At 43.6% G+C, this 12,645-nt stretch overlaps 1 protein-coding gene across 1 annotated transcript in view; it reads left to right on the plus strand.

Annotated features, from left to right (window-relative positions):
* The window catches only part of EPS15L1 (epidermal growth factor receptor pathway substrate 15 like 1), a 732,190-nt gene that overhangs the window by 127,186 nt on the left and 592,359 nt on the right, over nt 1-12,645 (plus strand). The window contains exon 6 of the mRNA XM_053700047.1: nt 4,694-4,756. Within this exon, the coding sequence (XP_053556022.1) occupies nt 4,694-4,756 (63 nt within the window). The remainder of the gene's footprint in view (nt 1-4,693; nt 4,757-12,645) is intronic.

A 12,645-nucleotide genomic window follows, 5' to 3' on the forward strand; every position in this document is an offset into this window, starting at 1 on the left:
AGGAGGTTTTATCTACTCTGGATGATTGTGACAATTTGGTCATTCCAGAGAAATTATGTAAGATGGATAAGTTCCTAGAGGTTCCGGTGCCCCCCGATGTTTTTCCTATACCCAAGCGGGTGGCGGATATAGTAAACAAGGAATGGGAAAGGCCCGGCATACCTTTTGTGCCTCCCCCTATATTTAAGAAATTATTTCCTATAGTCGACCCCAGAAAGGACTTATGGCAGACAGTCCCTAAGGTCGAGGGCGCGGTCTCTACTTTAAACAAACGCACTACCATTCCCATAGAAGATAGTTGTGCTTTTAAAGATCCTATGGATAAAAAATTAGAGGGTTTGCTTAAAAGAATGTTTGTTCAGCAAGGTTACCTTCTTCAACCAATTTCATGCATTGTTCCTGTCACTACGGCAGCGTGTTTCTGGTTCGAAGAACTAGAAAAGTCGCTCGATAAAGAATCTTCGTATGAGGAGATTATGGACAGAGTTCATGCACTTAAACTGGCTAACTCTTTTATTCTAGATGCCGCTTTGCAATTAGCGAGATTAGCGGCGAAAAATTCAGGGTTTGCTATCGTGGCGCGCAGAGCGCTCTGGCTGAAGTCTTGGTCAGCGGATGTGTCTTCCAAGACAAAATTACTTAACATCCCTTTCAAGGGCAAAACACTGTTTGGGCCTGATTTGAAAGAGATTATTTCAGACATCACCGGAGGAAAGGGCCACGCCCTTCCTCAGGATAGGTCTTTTAAGGCTAGAAATAAGCCTAATTTTCGTCCCTTTCGCAGAAACGGACCAGCCTCTACTTCTACATCCTCTAAGCAAGAGGGTAATACTTCTCAACCCAAACCAGCCTGGAGACCGATGCAAGGCTGGAACAAGGGTAAGCAGGCCAAGAAGCCTGCCACTGCTACCAAAACAGCATGAAGGGATGGCCCCCGATCCGGGACCGGATCTGGTGGGGGGCAGACTTTCTCTCTTTGCTCAGGCCTGGGCGAGAGATGTTCAGGATCCTTGGGCACTAGAAATAGTTTCTCAAGGTTATCTCCTGGAATTCAAGGAACTACCCCCAAGGGGAAGGTTCCACAGGTCTCAATTATCTTCAAACCAAATAAAAAGACAGGCATTCTTACATTGTGTAGAAGACCTGTTAAGGATGGGAGTAATTCATCCAGTTCCAATAAGAGAACAAGGGATGGGGTTTTACTCCAACCTGTTCATAGTTCCCAAAAAAGAGGGAACGTTCAGACCAATTCTAGATCTCAAGATCCTAAACAAATTTCTCAGGGTTCCATCGTTCAAAATGGAAACCATTCGAACGATCCTTCCTACCATCCAGGAAGGTCAATTCATGACCACGGTGGATTTAAAGGATGCGTACCTCCATATTCCTATCCACAAGGAACATCATCAGTTCCTAAGGTTCGCTTTTCTGGACAAGCATTACCAGTTTGTGGCACTTCCATTCGGGTTAGCCACTGCTCCGAGAATTTTCACAAAGGTACTAGGGTCCCTTCTGGCGGTTCTAAGACCAAGGGGCATTGCAGTAGTACCGTACTTGGACGACATCCTGATTCAAGCGTCGTCTCTGTCAAAGGCAAAGGCTCATACGGACATCGTCCTAGCCTTTCTCAGATCTCACGGATGGAAAGTAAACATAGAAAAAAGTTCTCTTTCACCGTCAACAAGAGTTCCCTTCTTGGGAACAATAATAGACTCCTTAGAAATGAGAATTTTTCTGACAGAGGTCAGAAAATCAAAACTTCTAAGCTCTTGTCAAGTTCTTCATTCTGTTCTTCGTCCTTCCATAGCGCAGTGCATGGAAGTAATAGCAATGGACATAGTTCCTTTTGCACGAATTCATCTAAGACCATTACAACTGTGCATGCTCAGACAGTGGAATGGGGATTATACAGTCTTGTCTCCGACGATTCAAGTAGATCAAAGGACCAGAGATTCACTCCGTTGGTGGCTAATCCTGGACAATCTGTCACAGGGAATGAGCTTCCGCAGACCAGAGTGGGTCATTGTCACGACCGACGCCAGTCTGGTGGGCTGGGGCGCGGTCTGGGAACCCCTGAAAGCTCAGGGTCTATGGTCTCGGGAAGAATCTCTTCTCCCGATAAACATTCTGGAACTGAGAGCGATATTCAATGCTCTCAAAGCTTGGCCTCATCTAGCAAAGGCCAAATTCATAAGGTTTCAATCAGACAACATGACGACAGTTGCTTATATCAACCATCAGGGGGGAACAAGGAGTTCCCTGGCGATGGAGGAAGTGACCAAGATAATTCAATGGGCGGAGGATCACTCCTGCCACTTGTCTGCAATCCACATCCCAGGAGTGGAAAATTGGGAAGCGGATTTTCTGAGTCGTCAGACATTCCATCCGGGGGAGTGGGAACTCCACCCGGAAATCTTTGCCCAAATAACTCAATTATGGGGCATTCCAGACATGGATCTGATGGCGTCTCGCCAGAACTTCAAGGTTCCTTGTTACGGGTCCAGATCCAGGGATCCCAAGGCGACTCTAGTAGATGCACTAGTAGCACCTTGGACCTTCAACCTAGCTTATGTTTTCCCACCGTTTCCTCTCATTCCCAGGCTGGTAGCCAGGATCAACCAAGAGAGGGCTTCGGTGATCTTGATAGCTCCTGCGTGGCCACGCAGGACTTGGTATGCAGACCTGGTGAATATGTCATCGGCTCCACCATGGAAGCTACCTTTGAGACAGGACCTTCTTGTTCAAGGTCCATTCGAACATCCGAATCTGGTTTCTCTCCAACTGACTGCTTGGAGATTGAACGCTTGATTTTATCAAAGCGTGGGTTTTCAGATTCTGTAATAGATACTCTGATTCAGGCTAGAAAGCCTGTAACTAGAAAGATTTACCATAAGATATGGAAAAAATATATCTATTGGTGTGAATCTAAAGGATTCCCATGGAACAAGTTAAAAATTCCTAGGATTTTATCCTTTCTTCAAGAGGGTTTGGAGAAGGGATTATCTGCAAGTTCTCTGAAGGGACAGATTTCTGCGTTATCTGTTTTACTTCACAAAAGGCTGGCAGCTGTGCCAGACGTTCAGGCGTTTGTTCAGGCTCTGGTTAGAATCAAGCCTGTTTACAGACCTTTGACTCCTCCCTGGAGTCTCAATCTAGTTCTTTCAGTTCTTCAAGGGGTTCCGTTTGAACCCTTACATTCCGTAGATATTAAGTTATTATCTTGGAAAGTTTTGTTTTTGGTTGCAATTTCTTCTGCTAGAAGAGTTTCAGAGTTATCTGCTCTGCAGTGTTCTCCGCCCTATCTGGTGTTCCATGCGGATAAGGTGGTTTTGCGTACTAAGCCTGGTTTTCTTCCGAAAGTTGTTTCCAACAAGAATATTAACCAGGAGATAGTTGTACCTTCTTTGTGCCCGAATCCAGTTTCAAAGAAGGAACGTTTGTTACACAATTTGGACGTGGTCCGTGCTCTAAAATTCTATTTAGAGGCCACTAAAGATTTCAGACAAACTTCTTCTTTGTTTGTTGTTTATTCTGGTAAAAGGAGAGGTCAAAAAGCGACTTCTACCTCTCTTTCCTTTTGGCTTAAAAGCATTATCCGTTTGGCTTATGAGACTGCCGGACGGCAGCCTCCTGAAAGAATCACAGCTCACTCCACTAGGGCTGTGGCTTCCACATGGGCCTTCAAGAACGAGGCTTCTGTTGACCAGATATGTAAGGCAGCGACTTGGTCTTCACTGCACACTTTTGCCAAATTTTACAAATTTGATACTTTTGCTTCTTCAGAGGCTATTTTTGGGAGAAAGGTTTTGCAAGCCGTGGTGCCTTCCATTTAGGTGACCTGATTTGCTCCCTCCCTTCATCCGTGTCCTAAAGCTTTGGTATTGGTTCCCACAAGTAAGGATGACGCCGTGGACCGGACACACCTATGTTGGAGAAAACAGAATTTATGCTTACCTGATAAATTACTTTCTCCAATGGTGTGTCCGGTCCACGGCCCGCCCTGGTTTTTTTAATCACGTCTGATGAATTATTTTCTCTAACTACAGTCACCACGGTATCATATGGTTTCTCCTATGCCTATTTCCTCCTGTACGTCGGTCGAATGACTGGGGTAGGCGGAGCCTAGGAGGGATCATATGACCAACTTTGCTGGGCTCTTTGCCATTTCCTGTTGGGGAAGAGAATATCCCACAAGTAAGGATGACGCCGTGGACCGGACACACCGTTGGAGAAAGTAATTTATCAGGTAAGCATAAATTCTGTTTTTCTTTTATCTAGCTGCAGGCAGTGGCTACACTGAGAATTTATAAGTGCTCATTTAGCAAAATAACAAGTATGTTATTTGGTGTTTTTTTAATACAGTCTTACTGTCCCTTTAAGGTATAGTACAGATACATGAGGGCAGATGTTTTACTAGGTGACATAGATGGAAATGTATATGATCAGGAGTAAGGGTACTTGAAAAGAGCATGTTACCAAATGTGCAGTGGTCAGATCTTCTCAGTGCAGTATTCAGCCTTTGATGCGTAGTAGTAGTAGTAGTCTGCTGGTGAATAACAGTATGAACAAATACATTTTTCTGTCACCATCCATTTCCATGCTATGGCCTGCAGCAAACCCTTTGAAATGTTGCTCTTTTGCATTGTTTTCACAGCCTTGGTCTGATAAAGTTTCTTTATTTGTTAAATTTCAGCATGATACGAACAGTCCCCTATTAATCACTCCTCCATCTACTGAGGGACATTGGTCAGTTCGGGTAAGTTTGTTTGTTTTAGAGGTAACAAAGACTTTGTTAATTTAAAGTGGGGAAAAAAAATAATCTAAAAGTATTAGTGAGATTGTCATTTTGTATTTAATTTTACTTGGTTATAAGGATGAATGAGATCCTGAGTTTGCTTTTCCATTCATGTGGAATGGTCATCATTTACTTGTAAAGCACAGCAAAATGCCGTAGTACTGGCTACTGGTACAAAGTTACACCAAATCATAGTTAAAGGTAAATGAAACCCAACATTTTTCTTTACAGATACAGCATGCAGTTTTAAACAACTTTCCAATTAACTTTAATGATCAGTTTTTCTTCGTTCTCTTGGTATCTTTTGTTGAAAAGAAGGGGCAGCAGATTTGAAAAAAATGGTATCCATTTGCAAGAGCACTAGAGGGCAGCACTATTTCCTGCCATGTAGTGCTCCAGACACATACCTAGGTATCTCTTCAGCATAGAATACCATGGGAACCAAGAAAATTTGATGATAGAAGTAAATTGGAAACTTTATTAAAATTGTATGCTCTGTCTTAATCACATATAAATATTTTTTTTTGGGTTTAATATCACTTTAACTCCTTAACGACCATTGTGATCGCTTCCAGCCCCTCTCAGGGTATTGCAGCAATGCCTTGATATTGAGGCATCGTGCAATGCCCTCTGGTCAGTAACCGATGCAGAGAGAGCCACTCTGTCGCCCTCTCTGCATCAGCCAGCAAAGGTGCCAATCGTTGGTGGTGTGGGAGGGATAGGAGGGAAGCGGGTGGGCTGCTTATTGCTGGATGGGGCGGAAACGTGTGGGATCTCTATGCTACAGAAAAAAGTGGTAGCTAGCGAGTGGGAAAGAGGGTCAGGGGGCTAAGAGTTGGGAAAGGAATCTGGGAGGGGGTAGGGTATTGAGGGGGGGGCAGCTACACTACAGAAAACAATGTTTTAAAAAAAAAAAAAAAACGAGCCTAATTTGCAGCAAACTGGGTACTGGCAGACAGCTGCTAGTACCTAAGATGGTGGCAAATAGGTAGAGGGGGGAGGGTTAGGGAGCTGATGGTGGGGGGGGATCAGCGAGGTTGGGGGGTAAGGGGGGATCCTACACTGCAGAAAATATATAAACAATTTTTTTTTTAAAACACCCCCCAAAACCTTTTATTTTCATACTGGCAGACTTTCTTCCAGTATTTAAGATAGGGGTGACCATTGGGGGGTGGGGGAAGGAAGATAGCTGTTTGAGAAGGATCAGGGGGTGGGATGTGTCAGGTGGGAGTGTAATCTATTCACTAAAGCTAAAATTAATCCTACAAGCTACCTAATTAACCCCTTCACTGCTGGGCATAATACAAGTGTGGTGCACAGCTGCGTTTAGCGACCTTCTAATTACCAAAAAGCAATGCCAAAGCCATATATGTCTGCTATTTCTGAACAAATGGGATCCCAGAGAAGCATTTACAACCATTTGTGCCATAATTGCACAACCTGTTTGTAAATAATTTCAGTGAGAAACCTAAAGTTTGTGAACAGTTAACAATTTTTTTTTATTTGATCGCACACTTGGCGGTGAAATGGTGGCATGAAATATACCAAAATGGGGCTAGATCAATACTTTGGGTTGTCTACTTTTAGAAAACATTTGATTTTCTTTCCATTTACTAGGGATATTCACTCCTGGCCAGCAGGAGGAGACAAAGAGCACCACAGCAAAGCTGTTAAGTGTCACATCCCTTACCTATAACCCCCAGTCATTCTCTTTGGCTCTGTCAATGGAAGAGTTAAAGTTTGGTGTCTGAAGATATTTTTCCTTTTTTGGGTACTTTTCCCTTCAAGCAAGGATTTGGGTTTAGCTGTGTCCATGTCAATCTCTTGAGAAAGAGTAGTGGTGGCTTTTAAGAAGTTAGGAAGTGGTGAGGTGGTCCTTACTTTGTTTTCCTGACATATTTGCTGCTCTAGTCCTAGAAAGCCAGAGTTGGTTATTCTGTTCTTTCTTTCTTCTACAAGATATGACGAGTCCACGGAATTCTTCCTTGTGGGATTTATCCTCCTGCTAACAGGAAGTGGCAAAGAGCACCACAGCAGAGCTGTATATATAGCTCCTCCCTCCTCTCCACCCCCAGTCATTCTCTTTGCCTGTGTTAGTAATAGGAAGAGGTAAAGTGAGGTGTTAGTTTTAGATTCTTCAATCAAGAAGTTTTTTATTTTAAAATGGTACCGGTGAGTACTATTTTCCTCAGGGAGAAACGAATTAAGGAATGAAGATTTTCTGCCCTGAGGTTGATAATCTTAGCAGACGTTACTAAGATCCTTTCTGGTTCCCACAGAACTTCTGAAGGTAGTGCAAGAGAAATCTTCAGTGTGGAGAACGGTGTCATGCTTTAAGCAGCATTGAGGTATGTTCAGTCTTTTACTTCTGAGGAGACTTGTTATATCAGAATTGGCTGACTTTTTTTTTCCCTGCAAGGGAAGGGGTAAGCAGTAGACCTATATGAAACTAAGGGTGTTACAGAAAGGCCTATTTGTTTCTATACATATTGATATTTACTTTGGCAATATCTATATTGGGGCTTGATACTGGGAGAGGCAGCTTGACTTGTGTATCTTTATTATTTAAGGGCTGCAGTTTTATGTTAAGAGATTGTAGGTACTGGGGACCACATGGTAATTCAAACAACTTCCCATGCTGTTAGTCAGTTTGTAGATGCGACGTCCATGATGGGCAGGGCCTATTTTGCGCGCTGAGATGCGCAGTTTCCTCTCACTAGGAAGGCAGTAGGCATCAGCTCCGGTGGGGCCTAAACTTATTTTCCAGTCACCGAATCATTGTCGAGTCTAATTTTAGTACCCTGAGGGCAGGTAGGTGCCACAGCAGAGCTGTGGCGAGGTGCAGGGGCTGTTTTCATTATTTAAGTATATTTTTTGACTAAAATGTCTCCTTAAAGGGTGATTTCACTTTTGCTTACAATCGTTTAGAGATTAAAAACGTTTTTAGGGCAGTTTAGAAAAATTGTTGCGCTTTTTATTTCTTAAAGGCGCAGTACGTTTTTTTGAATCAAATAAGGTGATTTACGACTATTGTATCTATTGCTAGTCTGTTTAACATGTCTGAACTTGAGGAAACTCCTTGTTCTATGTGTTTAGAAGCCATTGTGGAACCCCCTCTTACTTTGTGTACCTCTTGCACTGAAAGGGCCTTACAATGTAAAAAGCATATTTTATGTAAAGAAAGTGTGCCTAAGGATGATTCTCAGTCTGAAGAGAATCGGTATATGCCATCTAATTCTCCCCAAGTGTCACAACCATTAACGCCCACGCAAACGACGCAGAGTTCCTCAAATGCGTCTAATTATTTTACAGGATATGGCTGCAGTTATGTCAACTACCCTTACAGAGGTATTATCTAAGTTACCAGCATTACAGGGTAAACGCAGTAGAACAGGAATTAATGTGAATACTGAGTCCTCTGATGCTTTGTTGGCTATTTCCGATGTGCCCTCACAGGGATCTGATTTGGGGTCAGGGAAATTTTGTCTGAGGGAGAACTTTCGGACCCTGAAAGTATGTTACCTCAGACAGATTCGGACGTTATGTCCTTTAAATTTAAGCTAGAACACCTCTGCCTGTTACTTCGCGACTCTGGATGACTGTGACCCTATTATGGGACCACCAGAGAAATTGTGTAAAATGTACAAATATCTAGAAGTACCCACTTTTCCTATTGAGGACAGTTGTGCCTTCAAAGACCCTATGGATAAAAAATTAGATGGTCTTCTAAAGAAGTTATTTATTCATCAGGGTTTCCTTTTACAACCAACAGCCTGCATTTTTCCAGTGACTACTGCAGCGGCTTTCTGGTTTGATGCCTTGGAAGAGTCTCTTAAAGTTGAGACCCCCTTAGAGGATATTTTAGATAGAATTAAGGCTCTCAAGCTAGCTAATTCTTTTGTCACAGATGCCGCCTTTCAAATTGCTAAATTGGCGGCTAAAAATGCAGGATTTGCCATTTTAGCGCAAAGAGCGTTATGGTTAAAATTGTGGTCTGCTGATGTGTCATCTAAATCAAAGCTCTTGGCTATTCCTTTCAAGGGTAAGACCCTATTCGGGCCTGAGATGAAGGAAATTATTTCTGACATTACTGGAGGTAAAGGTCATGCTCTACCGCAGGATAAGTCTGTTAAGAATAGGGGTAAACAAAATAATTTTCGGAACTTTAAAGGAGTACCCTCTTCTTCCTCTTCCTCCACAAAGCAGGAAGGGAATTTTGCTCAGGCCAAGTCCGTCTGGAGACCCAACCAGGCTTGGAACAATGGTAAACAACCCAAAAAGCCAGCTGCTATTACCAAGACAGCATGAAGGGGCGGCTCCCGATCCGGGTCCGGATCTAGTAGGGGGCAGACTGTCTCTCTTTGCCCAGGCTTGGGCAAGAGATGTTCAGGACCCCTGGGCACTGGAAATTGTGACCCACAGGTATCAACTGGAATTCAAGGGATTTCTCCCAAGGGGGAGATTTCTTCTTTCAAGATTGTCTGTAGACCAGATAAAAAGAGAGGCGTACTTATGTTGTGTTAAAGACCTCTCTACTATGGGAGTAATTTGTCCCGTTCCAATACTGGAACAGGGGCAGGGGTTTTACTCAAATCTCTTCATGGTTCCCAAAAAAGAGGGAACTTTCAGACCCATTTTAGATCTCAAGAGTCTAAACAAATTTCTCAGTCCCATCGTTCAAGATGGAAACTATCCGAACAATTTTACCAATGATCCAGGAGGGTCAATATATTACTACGGTGGACTTGAAGGATGCATACCTACATATTCCTATTCACAAGGATCATCATCAATACCTAAGGTTTGCCTTCCTGGACAAACATTTTCAGTTCGTGGCTCTTCCCTTTGGGTTGGCCACAGCACCCAGGATCTTCACAAAGGTTCTGGGGTCCCTTCTGGCAGTTCTCAGGCCACGGGGCATAGCAGTGGCGCCTTATCTGGAAGATATCTTGATTCAGGCATCGACTTATCATCTAACAAAGTCTCACACAGACACAGTGTTATCCTTTCTGAGAACTCACGGTTGGAAAGTGAATCTAGAAAAGAGTTCACTAATCCCTCAGACAAGGGTTCCCTTCCTTGGAACTCTAATAGATTCTATAGAAATGAAGATTTTTCTGACGGAGGTCAGAAAGTCAAAAATTCTAAATTCTTGTCGGCCCTTCAGTTCAATCCTCGGCCATCAGTGGCTCAGTGTATGGAGGTAATTGGATTGATGGTGGCAGCAATGGACATCATTCCATTTGCTCGGTTTCATCTCAGACCACTGCAACTGCATCCTCGGACAGTGGAATGGGGACTATACAAATTTGTCTCCTCTGATAAATCTGGATCAAAAGACCATAAACTCTCTTCTTTGGTGGTTGTCGCCGGATCATCTGTCCCAGGGGACGTGTTTCCGCAGACCCTCATGGGTGATAGTGACAACGGACGCCAGTCTACTAGGCTGGGGTGCAGTCTGGAACTCCCTGAAAGCTCAGGGTGTATGGACTCAGTTGGAGGCTCTACTTCCAATCAATATTCTGGAATTGAGAGCAATTTTCAATGCGCTTCAGGCGTGGCCTCAGTTGGCTTTGGCCAAATTCATCAGGTTCCAGCGTGGAGTTCCTTAGCGATGTCAGAAGTATCCAAGATAATACAATGGGCGGAGACCCACTCTTGTTATCTGTCAGCAATCTATATCCCAGGAGTGGACAACTGGGAAGCTGATTATTTAAGCCAACAGGCTTTTCATCCGGGGGAGTGGGAACTCCATCCGGAGGTATTTGTCTCCCTGATTCTTCAATGGGGCAAACCGGAGTTGGATCTGATGGCGTCTCGACAGAATGCCAAGCTCCCAAGATACGGATCCAGGTCGAGAGATCCTCAGGCCGAACTAATAGATCCCTTGGTCATTCAACCTGGCTTATGTGTTTCCACCATTTCCTCTCCTTCCCCGGGTGATTGCTCGGATCAAACAGGAGAGAGCTTCAGTAATCCTAATCGTGCCTGCATTTCTTTTGGGAGAAAGTTTCTTCAAGCGGTGGTGCCTTCTGTTTAGGTCTGCCTGTCTTGTTTTCCCTTCCTAGTCATCTGTGTCCTCTAGCTTGGGTATTGGCTCCCACTAGTAATTGATGGTGTTGTTGACTCTCCATATCTTGGGAAAGAAAACAAAATGTATGCTTACCTGATAAATTTCTTTCTTTCCAGATATGGAGAGTCCATGACCCCACCCTTACATTTTAAGACAGTTATTTGTTTACTAAATCTCAGGCATATCTACACCTTTGTGTTATTCCTTTTTCCATTTCCTTTTGGTCGAATGACTGGGGATTGTGGGAAGGGAAGTGATACTTATCAGCTTTGTTGTGGTGCTCTTTGCCTCCTCCTTCTGGCCTGGAGTGATATTCCCACTAGTAATTGATGACGTCGTGGACTCTCCATATCCGGAAAGAAATTTATCAGGTAAGCATAAATTTTGTTTTTTCAAGCTATGGACATCAGAATCTGTTACTTTTGATAGATGCTTACTATGTCTAGGGGCCCAAATTGTTTTGCCTATGCAATTTTGTGCTATGTTTAACTACAATGCTAGAGTGTAAAGATAAATTATTACCGTCTGAGCCTATTGTCTCCCAGGATAATGCTGTTCAGGTTATGCCACAGCTTTTCTCCTCAAATGGTGTCACATACAGTGCCCTGCGGTTCCTCTCAGCCTCCTGGAGGCGTATATTTGCCTGTAGATTTTGCTGCACAGATATCTTCTGCGGCATTAACTGCTTTTACCATGTTGGGGAAGCGCAAGAGGAAATCTGAACATTCTTCTGATAGTAAGGTGCCTGTCGCCGCTGTTGCTACGAAGGTTGACCTTCATTCTAAATCTGAGGAGGATACCTTGGTAGCTTCTGAGGGTGAAATCTCAGATTCGGACAGTATAATTCCTTTGACTGACTCTGAAGAGGTAAACTTGAGATTTAAGCTTGAACACCACCGTGTACTGTTAAAGGAGGTACTGGCTACTTTGGACAACTCAGATTCCTCTGTCGCTGTCAACCCTAAGAAATCTAGTAAACTTAACAAATACTATGATGTTCCTTTCTCTGTGGACGTGTTTCCTGTTCCAGACCGTGTGTCGGAGATCATCGCACAGGAGTGGGATAAGTCAGGGATATATTTCTCCCCGTCTCCAGTTTTTTTTTTTTTTCCCTGTTGCTGACTCCTTTCGAGACTTATGGCGCACAGTGCCTAAGGTAGAAGGGGCTATTTCTACTCTGGCTAAGTGAACCACGATTCCTGTTGATAATAGCTGTTCCTTTAAGGTTCATATGGACAAGAAGCTGGAGGCTTATTTAAAGAAAATGTATGTTCATCAGAGTCTACAATGGCAACCTGCAGTCTGTATTGCCACAGTGACAGCATCTTATTGGTGCGATGCTTTGTCAGAGTTGGTTTTAGTGTTGGTTTTAGAGATCCAAGATAGGATTAAGGCCCTCAAACTAGCCAATTCCTTTATTTCTGATGCTAACATGCAATTCATTAGACTAGGAGCCAAGATGTCTGGCTTCATTGTACGAGCCCGCAGGGTTTTGTGGCTGAAATCTTGGTCAGCTGATGTTACCTGCAAGTCCAAGCTTCTGTCGCTACCTTACAAGGGTAAGATCCTGTTTGGTCCTGGTCTGGCAGAAATTACGGGTGGAAAGGGGTCTTTTCTACCACAAGACAAGAAGAAAAGACCCAAGGGGCGTCAAAATTCTTATTTCCATCTAAAGGGGAGGAGAGTCCACAGCTTCATTCATTACTATTGGGAATTAAGAACCTCGCCACCAGTCATTCTTTGCCTTTTGTCACATGAGGATGGCAGAGGAGAGTTT

Source organism: Bombina bombina, chromosome 2, assembly GCF_027579735.1.
Source record: "Bombina bombina isolate aBomBom1 chromosome 2, aBomBom1.pri, whole genome shotgun sequence".
In the NCBI taxonomy this organism is placed as follows: Eukaryota; Metazoa; Chordata; class Amphibia; order Anura; family Bombinatoridae; genus Bombina; species Bombina bombina.